Raw genomic sequence first — 21,089 nt, forward strand, 5'->3', positions numbered from 1 at the left:
AATTTATAATGAAAAGTCTTCTCTGCTGTCTTGCTCCTTCTCACCCTTAAATTCTACTCCACACGTACTATTTTTATCAATCTCTGGCTTTTAGTTGTTGCTTTGGTAATCCTTGAAGGGAAAAAGATGATAGAGACTGACGTTGTGGCTCAGCGGATTAAGCTACCACCAGCATCCCATGCAGAGAGCTGCTCCTCTTCCAATCCAGCTCCCTGCCAATGGCCTGAGAAAGCAGTAGAAGATGGCCCAAGTGTTTGGGCCCCTGCACCCGCGTGGGAGACCGGGAAGAAGTTCCTGCCTCCTGGCTTCAGACTGGCCTATCTCCAGCCATTGTGGCCATTTGGGGAAGTGAACACGTGGATGAAGATCTCTTTGTCTCTCCCTGTCTCACCCTCTCTGTCACTGTGCCTTTCAAATAAATGAAAAGATGAGAAACAGCTTTCGATTGTCTCCAGTTCCTTGCCAAGACTTATTTGTATGCAGGCCCACGGTGGGTGGGAGGAGGAGCAGACGCAGTTCCGTAACGCTGCTCTCTGTCACAGGCTGAAAGTCACAACATGAAAAACCAGCAGATGGACCCCTTCACCAGGCGGCAGTGCAAACCCACCATCGTCTCCAACGTGAGTGCCGAAGGAGGACATGTGGAGTGGGGACCTAGATTCTAGGACAGAAAGTGAATTCCATTAGGAAATTAATAAAGAAGTTAAAAATAATGTTTTCTTAGCTGGGATTTGCTCTCCTCAAGCTCTTGGGTCTGGACACTTCCTTTTTTATCTTGCTATAGGGCATATAGGCAGTGCAGGCCTGGCATGGATCTGTAAAAGCCTAGGGATTAACCCCTTGTGCCAAGGTCGGGTGAGAGTGCAGACATTAGCTCAGCCTGCGAATCCCTTCTCCAAAATGCTTGGGACCAGGAATGCTTCAGATCATTTTCAGCTTCAGAAGATATGCAATTTGACATAGACTTCATGGCAATGAGACCCAAGTCTAAACAGAAGATTCATTTATCTTTCATAGTATACCTTACACATAGCCTGAAGGTAATCCCGTACAATAGTTTCAGTATGCCTGTGTATACCTGTGACCTATGGCATCAGGTCAAGTGTAGCATTTTCCACCTGTGGCATCATGGGAATGGCACTTGGCCTCATGGTTGGGATGCCTACATCCCATATCAGGGTCCTGGGTTCAAGTCCCAACTCCATTCCCAATCCCAGCTTCTTTCTGGTGTGCACGTCAGGGTCAGAAGTGATGACTGAAGTAGACGGGTGTCTGCCACCCACTCAGGAGACCTGAGTTAAGTTCCGGCTCCCAGTTTCAGTGTGACCTAGTCCCAGCCTTTGTGAGCATCTGGGGAGAAGACTGGTGGATATGAGCATCCCCCACCCCACCCTCTGTGTCACTCTGCTTTTCAAATAGATGAAAAATAGATGAAAGTGAAGGAACTATTTTTTTTTTTAAATAGCTTACTGGATGCCCAGTGTATAATGTGTCACTTAGCTAGGATCTGGCTGAACTGGGCTTTTTCTTTAAAGCTCTTAATTGCCTTTTTTTGCTGGCTTGAGGAGAGTCCCACTGAGCCGCTTTTGGGCCCACTGTGGTGCTTGTGATGTTAGTGGTGGTAGACGGAAAAAACCTGGCAGTAGGATTCTGTGAGAGATGAACACTCTCTAAAATTGCTTATTTCCTTTCTCAGTCCAGAGACCCGGCTGTTCAAGCTGCCATCTTGGCCCAGCTGAATGCAAAATATGGTTCTGGAGTGTTACCCGATGCCCCAAAGGAAATGACCAAGGCAAGTGCAGCCCCCGCCGTGGCTGTTGAGCAGGCCACACTGCCCACCGAGACCCCGAACAAGCACCTTGCCTGGTTTGATTTTCCTACCTGGAGAAACAGGGTGCCCCACCTGCACAGTCCTTTATCCATCCCCATTATTTACAAATGTGGTCAGACAGCCTGAATTCTAAGCCCAGCACCCCCATATACTAGGGTCTTGACTGTGTCTTTAGGAAACTGACTTCCAGACCATATGTAAAATGAGGGAAATGCTGTGCAACCTGCCCTGAAGGGTAGTTAGGAAGAGCAGACGACAGGACGCGGCAGGCAGTTTAGAAGTAAAAGCTCTTGGACAGTTAACTTGGTAAACCAAGAGGAACTGCCTGTTCAGCTGCAGTTTGCTGCCAAAGCAAACCCCTGCTGTTCCAGGAATTCTCATCATCTGGGCTTAGACGCGGCCTGTGGTCTTAAACCGCCCTTTCTACTACATACCCTAGCCCTCAGCCTTCGGAGAAGAAAGCTGGGTGTCCGTGGCCTCTCCCGTCCTCCCCAGAGAGCCAGAACCGGAAGTCAGCCTTAGCGGGAGAACGGAACGAACTGGAGCTCCGGCAGTGGAGGCTCCCGCCGCCTGAGAGCCACGTGTGCGGGCGCTCTTACTCTTGGCTTTCCTCCTCCCGTTGCAGGGCCAGGGGAAGGATAAGGATCTGAATTCTAAATCAGCCAGCGACCTCTCCGAAGATCTCTTCAAAGTACATGATTTTGATGTGAAGATTGATTTACAGGTTCCCAGCTCAGGTACGTGAGGGTGGGGGCAGAGATGGTGCCACCGTGCCCTTGGCCAACAAGGGGGCCTGATGTTAGGGAGGAGCGGGGGTGTCAGCTCCTCAGTGTCTCTAGTGGCAGGGGCGGGCGGGCGGTGCAGCACAGGCTGGGAGCACGTGCCAATCTGCCGTTCCTTCCCACAGAGTCCAAGGCGCTAGCCATCACCTCCAAGGCTCCGCCAGCCAAGGATGGGGCTCCCAGGAGATCTCTGAACTTGGAAGACTACAAAAAACGACGGGGGCTTATTTGAGCGCACCCAGCCTGCTGCCGCCAGCCCTGCATGCCCCAGCACTATGCCCCGCCTTTCCTCTTTTCCTTTGGTTTGCCCTCTTTGGGCTGGAGCAGCCGTGGAACTGGGAAGAGACTCTAAACTGCCAGTCGTCTGTAATATAAACCATTCGCTGTATAGACCTCCTTTGTCTGCACCATCTCCTGCCACCCCGGACCCCGCCCAGCGTGGAGCTGGGCTCTCTGGAGCTTTTTCCATGGCTTTAGATTTGTGTTTGCCTTTTTCCTTCCCTTTTTTTTTTTTTTGAAACCAGCACAGTTCATTGGCCACTCTGCACGCATTCAGTATTACCATGGAGCTGGGAGTTTGCTGGAGCCCATGGAGGCCGTATCAGCAGCACGGGGTGGTCTCTTCTGCCTGCCTCGGACCCAACCATCGAACATTTGGCACCTGACCCTCGTGGAGGGTGTGGGGATTGGGCACCTGCAGTCCTCCACCCTCTCGCCTCTCCTTTCTTCCTCTTCCCATCTCTGTGGAAGAGGGGTTTTCAAAACCAATTTAGTTTCCAAAAAAGTGTACATTTGTGGGGAGGGAGGGGGGTCTAATTTGAGAGAGAGAGAGAGAGAGTGTGTGTGTGTGTGTGTGTAAGTGTGTGGATTTTTTTATCATTTTTTTAAAATACAGTACTCTTTGTATCAGTCTGTCATGGGTCTATAGCTGTTTCAGATTTTTTTCAGCTGTACTTGAGCATCTGAAACCGCCAGAAAGAAACTCCATTAAATGTGATTCTTCTTACTAAACAGGCCTGCCTGCTGTAGCTGTGTAACTTCCCTCCCCGCCTCTCCCCCTCATCACCCCCAGCCCCCTGCCCTGCAGGCTGTGTCCCGGCAGGTGGGAGGGCAGTAACGGAGCCTTGCTCATCCCCTGGGTGCAGCCCGCAGCTTCTTGGCTGAACAGACAGTGTGGTTGTTTTTTTTTTTTTTCCCCACTCACTGTACCTGTCTCTTCCTAGAGATTCTGTTTTGCTGTTTGGCAAGAGTGACATTTTGTTTTTAAGAGAAATTATTCAACACGAATGTGGAGAGCGAACACACAGAGATTTCGATCGTAGATGTTGTCAGCATGTGCTGTTTGCGTGTGTGTCTACGTACAGCTATGGGAGGTGTACATGTGACTGTGCAGCTAGGGAGAAGCCAGAAGAGGTGTGTATGTCTTTATGAACTGTTTGAAAAGAGATAAGCTGACTGCTCGATAATCATTCTCAGGTGTAAAGCTCCAACTGTAAATAAAAGTGGCATTTAACAAATCTTTCCAGAACAAAGTCCAGCTGACTATATATACCAAGAACTAAGCTGAAGAAAATCTGAGAGCTGCCGACTTCCACTCGAGGCAGGGGCATCTAGAAGCTCGGCTCTGTACTTCTTCACCCTACTTTTGTATAAAGCAGGAAGGGAGGGGGATGAAGGGAAATCACGGAGTTAATTTGTATTTAAACATAAAAATGAACTTAAGTGACTCTTCTGGATTTAGCAGAGCCTTGGTATTGCTTTAACTTAGTTTACATTTTTTTTTTTAATTTTGCAAACAGTAATGGATGGTTTTAAAGAAGTGTTGTGACTGTGTAAAGTTGATAAACATGACTGTAACACAGCTGTGTGGTGGCTGTGACACAGTTCAGTGTGGCGAAGGAGCGGTAATGGACTCATTAAAATCATACATACTTGAAGAGTCCATTGACCGAAACTCTTTACAGACCATTGTGTAAATGTGGAATCACAGACTGTTAAACATTGCCGGGACACCTCGGCCCAGTCCTGGAGCTCCCAGGACCTCTCCCATCATGATGAACTTGGACTTTTTTTTTTTTCTTTCTGGTTTTAAAAGACGTAAAATGATAGAATCCATATAATTTGCTGGAATCACTCTGACCCATCATGTAGATCTGTATTTAGTATCATTTGGATTTGGAGAAGTGTCAATTACATTATGGCTGTGTAATAAAATTTTTATTCAAACTGCATCACACTGTAGCCACTTTGCCACTACCTCTCCACATGCAGCTGCTGAGAGCTGTGTTCTGAGATGCCGAAGCACACAGCAGGGAGAGAAGCCACCCAAAGACGACGGGAAGTTAATTTAGCACCTGCATAGCCCACTTGAGGATTGGGGTCAAGACTAAGGACTTATCTCCAGTCTCAGCCGGGGCAGGGCCTGTGCCCCAGGATCTTGGCCAGGCACAAGAGAGACACTGGCTTTGTCCCACCGGCTCACTCTTCCTGGTGCTTCCCAGTATTTCTTGTGTGCCCTCCTCCCCGTGTGGTTTCAGTGTTGAAGGGTGCCACACCCAAGCTTTCTTATACTTTTTCAGTTCCAAGAATCAAAGAGGCCAGTGTCCGTGTGCCTAGCTCATGGTGTATACAGGTCTGTTCGTCTTGCTTCTGACAGGCACAGAATGTTGCAACTTCCCTTCAAAAAGAATGCTTTTTTTTTGTTTGTTTGTTTGTTTCTGTGAGGTCCTGACTTGTCACTCAAACTGTACAGATACTTGTAAATAAACTGCCATTTTAATACGGGGGTCAGATCGAGTGCAAGCATTGTGTGCTGGGTGGCAGCTCTCAGAGCCATGTTTCCAGTGCCCAGGAGAGCCTCTGCTTCCTTTCCTTCCCCCGCTCAGCCCTGTGCATCCAATCCTGAGAGCCGCTGCTTCCCCAGAAGCCTGTTGTGGTTGGCTTCCTGTCCTGGCAAGAGACTTTAACAGAACTGCCTAGGCTCTGTAAGCGTTCCCCACCCCTAATGCCTGAGGCTGTGTTTCCCTATCTCTGCTAGGAAGCAGGATCCTGCATCGGCTGCCCTGTTAGAGATGGGAGGGCCAATGACAATCACAGTGTTGGAGAGGTGCGCCCCAGGGATTAGCCCACAGGTGTACCCAGTCAGGTTTTCTCCAGCTTAATGCCACTCCCACTGCTTGACTGTGGGGAGCAGTGGCATTCGCAGGAGTTCTGAGCTCCCAGGATCTGGGTGCTGCCGGGCAACCACACTGCCTTCCCTGGGAAGGGGAGCGGACCTCCAGTGCTGGTGGAGGGAAGAGGAGTGCTGGGGTAGTCAACTTGACATCCCCAGAGTTTTCCAGGAGAGGAGATCCTTCCCTGGGTAATCATGGGTGGCTGTACTCCAGGAAGCCAGGACCGCAGCTCAGACGTCTGCTTCATTTCCCAGACCAAAGGTGGCCACTGAGCTCCCCTGGGCTCTGTGCTTTGGGGGGCTGGAAGGAAGGGCATCCTGCTTTCTCTGCAGTTTCCCAAACTGCCCCCAGTACCTCTGTATGGAACCAGTTTCTCTGCATCCATCCAGTAGGAGCTCAGCCACCGGGGCACCAGCACAGTCAAGGATTTTCAGTCCATACTGCAGCCTGGAGGTAGACCAGTAGCCCCAAAGTACCAGCTCCCAGCAGGGTTCTCAACCCAGCTCTGACACCAACATCTAGGACTAAGAGATTTAACTCTGAACCACAGATTCCCATTCTTAAAGGATAATCTGTCACTACCCTGCCAGCACTGTGGCGTAGCAGGTTAAGTTGCCACCTGTGGCACTGGCATCCCATGTGGGCACCGGTTCAAGTTTTGGCTGTTCCGCTTCCCATCCAGCTTTTTTGCTATGGCCTGGGAAAGCAGTAGAAGATGGCCTACATGCTTGGGCCCCTCCCTGAACTCGCACAGGGGACCCAGAGGAGGCTCCCGGCTCCTGGCTTCAGATCAGCCCAGCTCTGACCATTGCAGCCATTTGGGGAGTGAACCAGTGGATGGAAGACCTCTCTCTGCCTCTGTAACTCTTTCAAATAAATAAATCTTAAAAAAAAAATAAATAAATAAGAAGAAAACTGTTCTGTCTTCAGTAGGAGCTCAATAAATGCTGTTGTGAGTAGAGGAAGCCGCTGCATCTGGAGGAGAGACTGTTGGGTCCCCGTGGCCCAGGGTGGACCCCAGGGGTCCTGATGGTGGGGCACAAGCTGGGTAACGGGCTTGGCCAGGACTGAAAAGCTTGGCCCAGAGCCTCTAGGCGGCCTGCACGGCAGGAGGTCAAGAAACCACCCCTGTGGTGTGCCCAGCAGCTGGCCTGAGGGAGCTTTTGGAGAAGGCTGCAGCCCAGCTTGTGTCCAGCCCTCAGGATGTCCTTACCTTGACTGCGGGGCTGAAGGCAAGGCCCGCCTCCCCCCCCCCCCCCCCAACAGTTAAGACCCCTCAGAGCAGCACCAGGCCAGAGGGCGTGAAGCAGCCTGCAGAGTTCCTGGGGCTCCGGTGACCACATCTTTCTCACAGTATCAGAGCCGCTCCTGTTCTCACCGAGCCGCCAATGGCCCTGCTTTGCCCCGCCTGCACGAGCACACACACTCATTCTCCAAGCCCCGAATGCCGATTTATCTTCATCAACTCCAGAAGCTTTCCCTGACCGCCCCCTCCCAGGCCAGCTTGGGTGCACCCCCACCGACTCCCCCTAGCGCGTCCCTTCCCACGCCATACAGTTATTTATGCGTCCCCACGCCTCGCCTGGAATCCACTGTGTCCGTGGCATTTCCCTTCGTACCCCAGCACTCAGCGCCGCCTGGCGCTTGGGTAACGCCCACGAAACGCGGTGGAGGGAGGGAGAGAAGGAATTGAGCAGACGGCCCGCCGGGGCCCCAACTTCTGGTGCATTCCCGCCCGCGGATCCTCACCCAGCTCTGGTCCCTGGACCCGCGCGCCACAGCGCCCCCGGGAATGAGACGCCACCTGCAGCAGCGGCCCAGGCCCCGCCCTTTGGTATCGACCTCAGGCAGCCAGCCAGCTAGAACGGCGGCTGCGGCAGACGGAGACGGCCGGCTCACCCCCACGGCCCCCGGCCGCGGCCTCAGCTCGCTATCTCTTTTCCGCCGAGCGGCCTCGGGTGCTTGCACGTGCGCTCTTGCCTGTCTCCAGGCGGGAACCCTCGCAGGGCGCACCACACAGCGGATTCCCGGAGCCGGGAGCCCGGCCTTCCTGGTGTGGCAGGCGCGCAGCAGATGCGTGAACCCTGGGACTCCTGCTGCCAGCGCGCCACCGCATGCTCTGTGGACGCGGTCACCAGGGCACAGAGATCCAAGGGGAATTAGAGGCTGCGTCCCCACCCCACCGCCGCGACGGTGGAATGCAGAAGTCCCCTGGTGGCGCCCCAGCCCCTCCCTGTCCCTTCTGCCTCCACTCCACTGCCGGGAGACATTCCACCTTCTGCTCTCTCAAGAGGCGTGGGGACACCGGCTCCTGGGCCCTTGGGGCAACCCTGTCTCTGGAGTGTGTCAGGAGAGTCTGGTCTCCTGGACACAGGAGGGCAACGCATTCCGTTCCTTTGACAAGAGTGACCCAGACTGTGGAGAGTCAGCCAACACTGCTAGATCCCAGCCCTCCTAAAGGAATCTCTTAGCCATCCCAGAATATTCCCACAGGTCCAGCCTGTCCTCCATGGGGTCCGAGATGGCAGGGAGGAGGAAAAACCCAGAGGAGGAAAGGGCTCTGGTGTGGGGGCTGAGGCTGCCACCCCTCCTCTCGCAGGGCCTCCCGCATCCTCAGGTCCCACCGGCCCTGGCTCAGGCCATTGCCCTGTCTCGCTGGCCCCAGGCAGGCAAGAGCACTGGGGAAGGTTTGGGAGCAGGAAGCAGCTTGGAGACCAGGATCCCAGGGCCTCACTGGCAGTCCCTTAGAAAGAGTGGAGGCAGCCTCAACCCCCGGGGACTGTTTTCCACCTGGTTCCTTTCTGGAACCCCAAAGGGAGCGGCCATCACTCCCAGGAAGGGGAAGGGGAAGCGGGGGCAGCAGGAGCCACTCAGTCCCGCAGCCTCTGCACCTGGCGCGATGCCTCGTCCACAGCAGAGACTCAGCCTGAAGGATCTGAGTCACCCGCATGACCACAGAATATGGGTCAGAAACTTCTAGAAGGGCCCCAAGTCCCATGAAGCATGTCTGGGAGTTGTTACCAGAATGACACCTGGGATTCCCTGGTCCAAAGGAACACGACCGCCCAAGCAGCCACACCCCCACAGGCTCTGCTCCCTTTGGAGAGCCCTCCACGGCCCCTCCAGACAACAGGGGCCCACTCAGGAGCACAGGCCACAGGCCCTGGAGGAGGCTCAGCTTGCCGGGCACGGGCAGCTGAGCAGTGAGCTTGCTCCTGCCCCTGGGGTCCCCGGTGCTGCCCCGGGATTGGGCCAAGCTGAACGAGGCGGACTGGGGGACATGACCAGGTCCCTGGAAACCCCTGGCCTCACACATGTGCTTTCCAGCTCTGTGCCCCAGGCTGTTGCCCTCTAGAGGAATGCAGCCCTCAGGAGGAGGAGGACCCGGCACCCCAGGGAGCCAGCCTCTAAGAGACAGGGGGTCACCCAGGTGCGATGCCACAAGAAAGTGGGTTCTGTCCTCAGATGTGAGGGCAGACACTCACGGTCCATCTCAGACTGGCCACCTGATGCCACCTTCATCTATGCCCAGGCTGCCCCATGCTTGTGTGCCCTCAGCACTCAAGATGCCAGCTCCCCCTCCTCCATACTAGTCTGACTTCCTGTACAACCCATGTTCTCAACTATCAAAGAGAGGAAACAGGGGGCATTGTGGTGCAGTGGGTTCAGCTGCCACTTGGGACACACATCCCATATTAGATGCCTGGCATTGAGTCCCCCCTCCGCTCCAGATCCACCTTCCTCCTCCGGCCATGCCCGGAAACGGCAGATGATGCCTTAAGTACTGAAGTCCCTGCCACCCACATGGGAGCTCTGGATGAGTGCTAGGCTCCTGGGCTCAGCCTGGCCCAGCTCTGGTTATTGTGGGCACTTGAGGAATGAACCAGCAGATGGAAAATCTCCCCTCTCAAGCCGGCGCCGCGGCTCAACAGGCTAATCTTCCGCCTTGCGGCACTGGCACACTGGGTTCTAGTCCCGGTCGCCCCTCTTCCAGGCCAGCTCTCTGCTATGGCCCGGGAGTGCAGTGGAGGATGGCCCAAGTGCTTGTACCCTGCACCCCATGGGAGACCAGAATAAGCACCTGGCTCCTGCCTGCGGATCAGCGCGATGCGCCGGCCGCAGTGTGCCAGCCGCGGCGGCCATTGGAGGGTGAACCAACGGCAAAGGAAGACCTTTCTCTCTGTCTCTCTCTCTCACTGTCCACTCTGCCTGAAAAAATAAAAAAAAAAAAAGAAAGAAAGAAAATCTCCCCTCTCTCTGTCTCTCTGCCCTTCAAATAAATAAAGGGGGAAATCGAGGCACAAAACTCGTTTTCCTGTCTTAACTAGGAGAACATTGTCTCCACAGCCATATGGGGATCTTAGGCCTCGCCCCAATATGTACCTCTGTTCTCTGCTTGCAGTAGGTGGAGGCAGACTGTGCCTTCTTTGGATTGAACAGCAAGATGTTAGTGAGAGAAACTAGGCACAGGACAGGAACAGAAGTCAGGGGATCTAGCCAGGACACACTGGCTTCTCCACCATCTAGCAGTGTGGCCTTCCACTGTGTCTGTAGCCACCCTGGGCCCTTATCCTCTTTGTTAGATTCCTCTGTAGCAATGAGAGAAGCATCTGAGACCCCTTCCCACTCTAAAAATTGATGAGGGTAGCTCTCAGCTCCCCTCTTCCCAGATGTGCCCTTCCCCTTCCTGAGGGACATCTGGGCAGGTACGGCACACAGCGATTGTGTGGGTGCTGGGGTGGTGGACCGAACACCTGCCCAGGTGCCTGGTAGAAGAAAATGGCAATTGCCCATGCATTTCCTCTGGGCAGCAGGAACAGAGAGCCGGCGCCCAGCCTGCTGGCGCCTCCAACATCGTCCCAACCTGGCAGGTCCCGTCCACTGAGGGCAGCACCTGCCGCCCCCCACCACCCGCTTGCCACCAGCCAGTGTAGCTCAAAAGGAGGGAAGGGGGTGTACCTTCCAGCCACAAAGCACCCCCCAGACTCATCCAGACCTCTGGGCCCCAGAGTGGGGATGGGGGGGGGCTGTGACTTCCCAGTGCTCCACAGAGGAGGCAACTCTTCAGACTCTGTGTCTCCTTCTTCCCTCACCCCTCCATCCCTGCATTGCTTCTCCCTTTCCCTCCCCACTCTTCCAACATTTGCTCCTGCATGGGTTCCCCAGGGCCTCTTTCTTTGCTGAAGGGTTGCAGTTCTCCCACTGAGCCCACCTCTCCCACTCCTGGGGCACCCATGGGTGCTTGGCAGCCCTCATCACAGCCCGGAGGCCATCCTCCAGGGGATGCTTGCTGGGTTCCAACAATGCCCAGGCAGTGGTGCCGGCTGAGGGAGCTGATCTCCTCCTGGGGACTGGGGGGGGGGGGGAGTCAGGAAACAACGATTCCCGCCCAAGTCCCTTGCAATGCTGCTGATCACCCCTCAACACCCCCCCCTCCAAACACACACACACTAAGTGACCCAAGGGCCGGTCCGGCTCACTCTGATGAAACGCGGGAGACAGCTCAGCCTCTGCGCTCTCTCCCCAGATCCACAGCCCCACCTCGGGGTGGGGGTGGGGGATCAGCTGAAGGGCTGCCCGAGTCAGAATGTGGTGGACTGGGGACTGGCGCGCTCTCCACTAACGCACCAAGACTCCCTTTGGACGTTTTCGTATTTTTCTCTTTATTTTGTTCCCACAGCAGCCCTGTGAGGGGGTGAAATGACTTGCTCAAAGCCCACAGCCGACTCCAAGTCCCAGTTCCAGCGGGAGAGGGCACGAGGCTGCAGAAACCAGCCCGGCCGGCCGGCCGGCAGCGGGGGCTGCAGCGGCTCACACGACGAGAGGCGCAGGCCCCGCCCCCTGACCTTGTTCTCTGCCCTCTGGGAAGTGGGCAGCTTCGGGAGGGCACAGCCTCAGCTCCTCCCCGGGACAGTCCCCACTTGAGCGCACGCCCTGGGGTGGAGTTTCTTTGGGAAGCCACTGACCGTGAACTCTGTGCTAATGGGCCGGGACCTGAGAAAAGCCCCGTGCTGGGAGCCTTTGTCCGGGATGGACGGAAGGCAGAAAGGAGCCCAGGGACCTGGGGCGGAGGGGCAAGGGCCTTGGGGACTGCCTGGAGGAATCTCGCCCAGTCCCCAAGCCAGGCACGGCGGCAAGGCCCACGGGCGCAGCGACACCTCCGCCAACTTCGAATGTAAGCCGGGAGGGGCCGCCAGGGCCAAACCTGGGTTTTGTGCCTTCCGAGCCAAGTCTTCCCAGCCACAGGGCAACAACCTGGAGCCTTCCTTGACCCGCAAGGGCCCTAGGAGGCCCGCGCTTTCTCTGAAAGCGAAAGGAGTGGGCGGGGGGCGCGGCCGAGGCGGGGCCCGGGCCGGCGGCGCGCAGGCTCCGCCCCGGGGCAGTCCCAAGCCCCGGGCGCTGAGCGGCTAGAGTCCCCGCCGCGCCGCGGGCTGGTGGGCTCGGCTGCTGCGCCGGTGCGGAGAAATGACCCTGCCCGGGGGCCCGACGGGCATGGCGCGGCCGGGGGGCGCGGGGTCCTGCAGCCCCGGGCTGGAGAGGGCCCCGCGCCGGAGCGTCGGAGAGCTGCGCCTGCTCTTCGAGGCGCGCTGTGCCGCGGTCGCCGCCGCCGCCGCCGCAGGGGATCCCCGGGCCCGCGCGGCCAAGCGGCGTGGGGGACAGGTGCCGAACGGGCTCCCGCGGGCTCCCCCTGCCCCGGTGATCCCGCAGCTGACAGTGACAGCTGAGGAGCCGGATGTACCCCAGGCCAGCCCTGGGCCCCCGGAGCCGGAGGGTGACTGCCTCCCGGCCGGGGGCTCACACCTGCAGCAGCCACGCCGCCTGTCCACTTCGTCGCTCTCCTCCACCGGCTCCTCATCGCTACTCGAGGACTCGGAGGACGATCTGTTGAGCGACAGTGAAAGCCGGAGCCGCGGTAACGTGCAGCTGGAAGCGAGCGAGGACGTGGGTCAGGTACGGGGCGCGGAGGCGGGCCGGCGCGGGGACAGAGCCCGGGCTAGCCGAGGGCCGTTGGCACTGCGGAGGTCGGGCGAGCCGACCCCCTGCTTTGGCAGTTTTCACCCCAGCTCTACAGGATCGCGGCGGGGCCCCGGGGCATCAGGGGGAGCGCGAGGAGCCAGCCACCCGCTACGGAGTGAGGGGCGTTCCTGCCGGCCAGGAGGGAGGGCTGGAGGGATCCGAGGCTCCTTCCCCTTGCCCCGGGAGCCCTCGGTGAGAGGGAGGCGAGCGACCGCGGCCCGCCCGCCCGCCCCCTCTCCGGTGCCGCGGCCCCACCCCCGCCGTTGCCACGGTTTCCCTCTCCTGAGTGGGAGTGGAGCGGCGCTCCAGGCTCGGCTCGGGAGCTGCTGCCGTCTGCTCCCGGCGCCCGCACGCGGCGTGGACGCAGGGGCGGGCGGGGCGCCGGGCTGGGAGCTCCGGCAAGGAGCCGAATGGAGCCCGCCCGGCACGCCCCTGGGTCTCCCCGGCTTCCAGCTCCTAAGCTTGGCCTGGGGGGGAGGTAAACTGAGGCCCCAAAGGGGGCGGGGCTACCCTGCTCCTCTCTGCCTGGATATTCTGGGGCCAGGGTTCGATGAAGAGGTCATTCTCTGCCTTCTCCCCTTGTGGGGCGTGCCGCCGTGCCCCCGGGTTTTAACCACGGCCAGATACTTTAAATAACTGCCCGCGGTCAGCGCGAAGGAGTTAGACCCAAGTTACAAGCGTCGCTGCAGCCGAGCGAGAAGTGAGGGGCGCCCTCGGCCTCTGGGGTCTCCGCGCCTGTCCACGGCTTGGAGGAGGTGGAGGAGGGCCCGTAACGCCTGGCGGGAGCTCCGAGGCTTAGCGGTGCCCCCATCCCCACCTCCACCCCAGAGACTTACAATACCCGGGGGGCGGTGCGGGGTTGTAGGTGACACGAGAGAAAAAACGCAAAGCCCCGTGGAGCGGGGACATCCTCCGCCGCTAGGTGCGCGGTGCGGGGGCTCAGTCACGAGCCTGCCGCGTCCCTTTCTCCTCCGCCGGCCCTCAGAGGTACCCCCGGCTCGTGGTCGTTCCCGAGGTAACCTTGGCCCCTGTGCCCGCGCGGCCGCGGCCGAGGGGTTCTAAGACCTGAGACTGTGTGGGGGCGGGGCGGCAGTGGGAAGACCCCTCCCACCCCATCTAGGTTGGAAAAACCTGAGCAGAAGTGGGCGCTCCGTCGCTCAAAGCTGCCACACCTGAGAGCCGGCGCGGCCGAAAGGGCGCGACCAGTTGGGGCGCCCAGGACGCGGGCACGCCCCGCTTGCCTCTTCCGCCCTCAGGGGCCCGGCGAGGCGCCGAGGGGGAGGGACTGGGCGAGCAGGAGGTCCTGCGGCCCGAGGCGGAGTGCGGTGTAGACAACCCCGGCTGGGGTCAAAACTGCGCAGACGAGCCTTGGCGGTGCCCTTGCGCGTCTTGGGACTGGCGGTCTCCTGGCGCGGCCGTGAGCGGGTGCAGATGGCCGCGAAGGGCCCTTCCAGCTCCAAGGCTGCGTCTTCCAGGCCTTCCCAACCCCCAGGCCGCCGGGGCCTCCCCGAAGGCAAACAGCCACGGAGGCGGCAGATAAGCCTGGGGTGTTGACAGAGGTTGCCTGCGCCCGCGTGGAACGGCCCGGAGCGGACTTTGCCTCACAGCCGGTCCCAGAGCGGCACAGCGCACTCGCCCTGGCAGCCTTTTAGGGCTTCCCCAGGCAGGAAGCAGAGCGCGTCCGGCTGTGTGCGAAGGATGCACCTGCGGGAGGGTACTGCGTCCGCTCGCCAGGGCTCCTGGCTTGCCGGCCCTTTCCACCCGGGCCTGGGCGGATTGAGGCCTGGCAAGGCTCTGCTTGCCTCCGCCCAGCGCATGCATTCCTCCCCTTTGCCTCCTAGGAGCTCAGCACAGCCTGCACAGAGCAGGCAGTTGTCTTTGGGCAGCTTCCTGCTGTCCAGGGGCCTTCCTCCGGTAGAAGAAAAGTCACAGGCAGGGAAACACAGGGAGGCTGGAGGCCACCCCCAAGGGCAGCTGTCTGTAAGCTGTTCCTAGACCGCCCCCACCTCCTTAAACAATCCTGGCTGGCCGCTGGAGCCAGAGAGAGGGTGCTTGGTTCCTGGTCACCTGGTTTTCTTCTCTCCAGGCTAGGTAAGGAGACCTGGATGCCATCCCCTCCTGGACTCAGAACTCCCACACATCACTTTCCACTAATTATAGAGCAGAATTTAGGTTAACAGACTTCCTTTTTAAAAAGCAAATGCCCATGGGAAGGTGAAGTCGTGGGTCACTTATACCTTTGTGCAAATCATTTTATAAATTTAAACTGCACTCACCACCACCATAGGGAGTGCTAGTTTGATAGGGCAACTGGGACATGGGGAGGGTGTTGGGATGGCGGAGAGTTCCAGCTGGGGACGGATGAGTGGGGAAGGGAGCAGGGTGAGAATCAAGTCTGTTCTGGCTGGAGAGACTCTGGGTGTCTGCTGCGACACAAAGAGCAGGTGTCCTCAAGGCCCTGCCCAGGAAGAGGTGCCCCCTGCTTAGCCCTAGGGTGAGGAATGAGATGCTCCGGTGACCCGTGGCTGTGCACTGATTTCTCAGGGAGGGCACTTCCATGGAGCAGGGGTGGGGTGGGGGTAGGAGGAAGAGCCTGGGCCAGAGAGTGGGGGGTCTCGCCCCCTTGGCAACTGGCTTTCATTTTTTTAAAAATTTTTTTTCAGTTTTTAAAAAATGTTTATTTATTTGAAAGGCAGAGTTGCAAAGAGGCAGAGAGAGAGACAGAGAGAGACAGAGAGAGACAGAGAGAGAGGTCTTCCATCCACTGGTTCAACTCCCTTAAGTGGCTGCAACAACTAGAGCTGGGCCGATCCGAAGCCAGAGGGTGCAGGGGCCCAAGGACTTGGGCCATCTTCTGCTTTCCCAGGCCATAGTAGAGAGCTGGATTGGAAGTGGAGCAGCCAGGACTCAAACTGGACACCATATGGGATGCCCGCTACACCACAGCACCAGCCCCACAACTGGCTTTCCATTGTAGTGTCATGAATCTGCAATGCAACATCAACCTGCTTCCCAATGTCCATACAATACAAGTCTCATTTGCTCAGAAAGATCTTCCCTACTGTTGTTCATGTGCCCAAATCCCCACCCACCCGTCCACCCAAGAATGGATCTCCAGGAGCCTTTTGGACACACTGGTTTTTAAATGCCTTATTCCTGGGGGAAGTATTTCCTTAAAATGGAAGGGTGGAGTTCCATGGCATTTGCATCCACTGTGTCCACACTTGACCACATCCTTTACTGAGAGGGGAGCTAAATCCTGGCCTAGCAACCTCAAGTGGTGGTGGAAGGGCTTAGATGAGAGACTGAGCATGGACGTCCTTTGTAACCTGCAAGGCCAGAGCCAGGCTTAGTCAGTCATGCTTCTCTTAGCCCATGTGAAACTCACAAAGCTGGGGTGGGAAGAGTAGGTGCTGGCCCCCCTTTACCTCGGCTTGAGAACAAGTTGATTCTGTTGTCATACATCAGTCAAGTAGAAGTGCTAGGCTTCAAACCCTTCCACAAGGCCCCGCCTACCCCCCTACCCCCCTGCCCTGCTCCCTGAGGGATTCCAGAGGGAAAGACAGTCCCCTCACCCTATCTAACCCAAAGCTAGTTCTCCCTTCAACTGGTGTGGCTACATATATCCATGTATCCTCCCACTAAGTCCATTCTGATCCCACTCTTCCCCAAATTCTGCGAGCAGCCTACAGCTGCTGAAACTCCATGAGACTTAGCCCTTTGAATGAAGGCCAAGCTGTCCAGGCGGTGGAGATGGGTTCCCCTGCAGTGCTGGGTGTTTCCCCAGAGATCAACACACTCACTCCTTAGGGCTGCAGATCCTGCAAAGCCAATGGCAGGGCCCTTTCTCAGGGCCAGTGTCATCTGAGTCCCACGGGGAGGCAGGGTGGTAGCATGAACTGTGGAAGCTCCTGGAACAATTGGGATCTGGGGAAAAAGCCGAGCTGGTGGGGGGCTCTGTCTGGGGCATCAGGGAGAGATGCTAACTCCCCTGAGCCTTGATTTCCTTCTGTAGAGTGGGGATAATAACACCCCCTGGAGCGCTTGCTGGGCACGTGCCTCATTAGCATGATTCCCAAACCGAGTGGGGTCTGAGACAAGCGAGCTACTGAATATACATGGAGCATACATCATCTTCCTGGAATTCTACTTGAGGATTTGGAGGTGGGGAGTTTTATAATAAAACTTGGATTTATTATGCAGCAAAATGCAAACCTTGTATGTATTTAAAGCTTTTAAAAAGGAGTTTTGAAAGCGATGTCATGCTTCTAGTGGGCCGCTTCTGGCGACACCCCCAGATCCCCGGGGATTGGACACGTGATCACGCCCTAGTGTGCCGTGCAGGGACTTCAGCAGGAAGAAGGGAGAGTGCCTGGCACGCAGTAGGCAGGCAGTACGTGCTGGCTCCTGTGACGGCAGCAGCTATGTCCTCCCAGAGCAAACAGGCCCACACAGATGGCAGTATCTGCTAGGGCTCACTGAGTGAGAAAGTGACAAGAGCCAGGACTAGAGCTCACTGCTGATTCCCCACCCATGTGCTGCCACCAGCCCCCACCTGCTCCCCACGGGTCAGGGCTCTGTGGTCATTAGCGCTTCCCCTACCTAGTCCACCCCTCAGTTCTCCTACTTAGAACTCCCTCAGGGGGCTGGCGCTGTGGCATAGCAGGTAAAGCCCACACCTGCAGTGCCTGCATCCCATGTGGGCACTGGTTCAAGTCCCGGCTGCTCCACTTCAAACCCAGCTCTCTGCTATGGCCTGGGAAAGCAGTAGAAGATGGCCCAAGTGCTTGGGCCCCTGCACCCATGTGGGAGACCCAGAAGAAGCTCCTGGCTCCTGACTTTGGATCAGTGCAGTTCTGGCCTTTGCGGACAATTGGGGAGTGAACCAGCAGATGGAAGACCTCTCTCTCTCTCTCTCTGTCTCTCTCTCTCTCTCTCTGCTTCTCCTTCTCTCCTTGTGTAACTGACTTTCAAATAAATAAATAAATATTTTTTAAGAAACAAAAAAAGAACTCTGTCAGAGGGTCAGGGTGGCTGGTTCCTGGGTTCCAGTCCTGCACAGCCACACTGCACAAAGACACACACACACCCCAGGCGGAAGCAGCAGACGCACTTCAGATGAGCAAACCTGTGCATGTTAAAGAGTCGACTGCAGAGATTTGGGGGTTGGGGAAGTGGAAGGGTCGGAGGGTGAGCTTTCAGGACTGGTGACAGAAGCAAGGGTCCCGAGGCAAGGAGTACACCAAACACAAACAAAAACCCAAACCCCTACATTTCCCTCTGGATTCTGTCCAACATGACAAGCCCTGGGGTTCAGACCGGAAGCTAGGATGCCCTGGGCTTGGCCAGCCAGTGAGGGGTGGCAAGGGCATCTCTCCAGCTGCTGCAGGGCTGGCCTCCGGCCCGTGTCCCTAAGAGGGGCTGAGGCCCTAAGTGGTGGGGAATGAAGCCATCTGCCTGGCTTCTGCCTCCTGCCAAGAGAGGTGGACCTCCCACACCCCTCACCACAGCCCACCGAGGTGGTTTTTCCCCACTGAATGGATGAGGAAATCAACACACACAAGCCAGTTTCTCAGCCCTCAGAATCTTCCGAGGTATTAGCAGCATGCAAAGTTTTAGCCCCACCCTCGACCTACTCATAATTCCCCTGAGAGTCTGCAGTTTTAAACAAGGGTGACCCCAGGCGATTCCAACGTTCAGAAAAGGTTGAAAACCTCTACAAAGCAGCTTAGTAGTGTGCCCATGCCTTTAGGAAAAAAAAAAAAAAGTTTAGTATTTATTTGAAAGGCAGAGAGAATGAGACAGATCTTCATCCGCTGGTCTACTCCTCAGATGCCCACAACAACCAGGCCTGGGCCAGGCCCAAGCCAGGAGCCAGGAGCAGGTCTCTCACGTGGGTGGCAGGGGCCCAGGCACTTGGGCCATTATTGACCGCCTCCCTCCCGGGATGCCTTAGCAGGGAGCTGGAACCGGCTCTCCGGTACAGGGTGCCGGCGTGGGAAACAGTGGCTTAGCCCTCAGCCACAGCGCCGCCTCTGCTCTTGGAAAGCTCAGGTGTAAGCTTGAACCTTCTGACGCCCAGGCCAGGGCACGTCGGCGCCCGTCTCCCTCCCAGCGTAGACCGGCGGCTGAACACACGCAGGCCCCCTGCGGCCCCAGCCGCTTCCGGTGGGCCAGGGGCGGGGCGGGACCCGGCCCGCAGGGGCGAGGCCGCGTGCGTCGCCGCCACGCCGACCCGCGGTCTGCGCCGTGTTGCTTTCAGAAAAGCCACTGGCAGAAGATCCGAACCATGGTGAACCTGCCCGTCATGAGCCCGTTCAAGAAGCGCTACGCCTGGGTGCAGCTGGCGGGACACACGGGTGAGCCTGGCGGCGCGAGGGCGGGGCGTCCGGGACGGGAAGGGGCCGGGCAGCGCTAACTGCGCGGCCCCTCAGGGAGCTTCAAGGCGGCCGGCACCAGCGGTCTGATCCTGAAGCGCAGCTCCGAGCCCGAGCGCTCCTGCCTGGCGCGGCTGATGGCCGACGCGCTGCGCGGCTGCGTGCCCGCCTTCCACGGCGTGGTGGAGCGCGACGGTGAAAGCTACCTGCAGCTGCAGGACCTGCTGGACGGCTTCGACGGGCCCTGCGTGCTGGACTGCAAGATGGGCGTCAGGTAGGCGAGCCCTGGCGCGCCGGGCGCCGCCGAGTGGGGGCGCGGCCTGGGACGAACCCTCCACGGGGTCCCTGTGCGCGCCCCCCACACAGGACGTACCTGGAGGAGGAGCTGACCAAGGCCCGCGAGCGGCCCAAGCTGCGCAAAGACATGTACAAGAAGATGCTGGCCGTGGACCCCGCGGCGCCCACCGAGGAGGAGCACGCGCAGCGCGCCGTCACCAAGCCGCGCTACATGCAGTGGCGGGAGGGCATCAGCTCCAGCACCACGCTGGGCTTCCGTATCGAGGGCATCAAGGTGGGCCCGGCCCTTCCTCGGCCCCCACCCCAGCACCCTGCCTCCGCGCCCTACCCTTCCCGTTCGCGCACAGCCCACCACCTCTACCAAGGGGGCGCCCCCCCCCCCCCACGGCGGCCGTGTCGCCGTCCCCAGGAGCCTCGGCCCCGGGAAGTACCGCTGCCCTTGCGGGGTCCTTCTCCCCAGGGGGCCCGGGCTCCCCTGACACGTCCTGTCCCACCTCGTGCAGAAAGCGGACGGCTCCTGCAGCACCGACTTCAAGACTACTCGAAGCCGGGAGCAGGTGATTCGCGTCTTCGAGGAGTTTGTGCAAGGAGATGCGGAAGTGCTGGTGAGCGCGGGGTCCCAGAGCCCAGAGGTGTTGGGGAGCCTTGCCCCTGGTCCTGCGTGCGGCCTAGAGCCCTGGCCCGAGTTGTGGCGTGTCCTTGTGTCCTCCGTTCCTTCCTTTCCTTTCGTGGGTGCGAGGGAGTGTGTCTTCCTACCAATGTATTTGCTAAGGCAAAAACACACTTCATGCCAGCAGGAGCTCACTCTGTCTCTCGCTTCCCCTCTGCAGAGGAGGTATCTGAACCGCCTGCAGCAGATCCGGGACACCCTGGAGGTCTCCGAGTTCTTTAGGAGGCATGAGGTAAGCGGTGGGCGGACCCCAAGCCCGGGATCACAGAATAGGGGGCTTCCGGAGGAGGGGCGTAGCCTGACAGACTGTGTGGTACTCGCAGGTGATTGGCAGCTCGCTCCTCTTTGTCCACGACCACTGCCATCGCGCCGGTGTGTGGCTCATCGACTTTGGCAAGACCACGCCCCTCCCTGACGGCCAGATCCTGGACCACAGGCTGCCCTGGGAGGAGGGCAACCGTGAGGACGGCTACTTGCTGGGGCTGGACAATCTCATTAGCATCCTGGCCAGCCTGGCTGAGAGATGAGGCTGGGTCCTTGTCCCCGCATGGGCCAGCCGCTGAGACAGATGTGGACCTGCGGCTGCGTCCTCACCATGCATGCCGGCCAGAGACTGGACCCCTGCGGTGCGGGGCAGTTCACAGGGTCCTGCAGGACCAGGTGTCAACCAGTAAGGGGCGCATCGCCAGCGGGAGGGGGATGCCCCAAAAGCCCCTGCGTTCCCACAGAATGACACTAATTTACTTGAGGGGAGGGGACAGAGGGCTTCCTCAGCCCAGGCCTCCAGAGGAGGCACTGCGCCTGTCCAGAGTGGCCAGATCATGACTTTGACTTCCCAGGCATAGACCTCCTGGTGGAACCTCCCACACTACAATGGACTCCCCCTCCCAATAAAAGGCAAAGCCCCAGCTCCTGGACTCCGGTCTCATCCACCTCCCTCCC

General features: G+C 58.2%; 2 protein-coding genes across 2 annotated transcripts in view; both read left to right on the forward strand.

Annotated features, from left to right (window-relative positions):
* Nucleotides 1-5,415, forward strand: part of RTF1 (RTF1 homolog, Paf1/RNA polymerase II complex component) — a 56,244-nt gene extending 50,829 nt beyond the window's left edge. Inside the window, exons 15-18 of the mRNA XM_062205674.1 lie at nt 543-620; nt 1,697-1,792; nt 2,457-2,568; nt 2,739-5,415. Coding sequence (XP_062061658.1) covers nt 543-620; nt 1,697-1,792; nt 2,457-2,568; nt 2,739-2,845 — 393 coding nt within the window. The 3' untranslated portion in view covers nt 2,846-5,415. The remainder of the gene's footprint in view (nt 1-542; nt 621-1,696; nt 1,793-2,456; nt 2,569-2,738) is intronic.
* Nucleotides 5,416-12,251: 6,836 nt separating this feature from the next.
* ITPKA (inositol-trisphosphate 3-kinase A) lies at nt 12,252-21,056 on the forward strand. Its single transcript, XM_062204751.1, has 7 exons — nt 12,252-12,737; nt 19,066-19,162; nt 19,238-19,454; nt 19,547-19,751; nt 19,981-20,082; nt 20,308-20,379; nt 20,471-21,056. The coding sequence occupies exons 1-7, from the start codon at nt 12,252-12,254 to the stop codon at nt 20,672-20,674; spliced, it is 1,383 nt and encodes a 460-aa protein (XP_062060735.1). The 3' UTR covers nt 20,675-21,056.
* The last annotated feature ends 33 nt before the right edge of the window (nt 21,057-21,089 follow it).

Source organism: Lepus europaeus, chromosome 11 (assembly GCF_033115175.1).
Source record: "Lepus europaeus isolate LE1 chromosome 11, mLepTim1.pri, whole genome shotgun sequence".
NCBI lineage: Eukaryota > Metazoa > Chordata > Mammalia > Lagomorpha > Leporidae > Lepus > Lepus europaeus.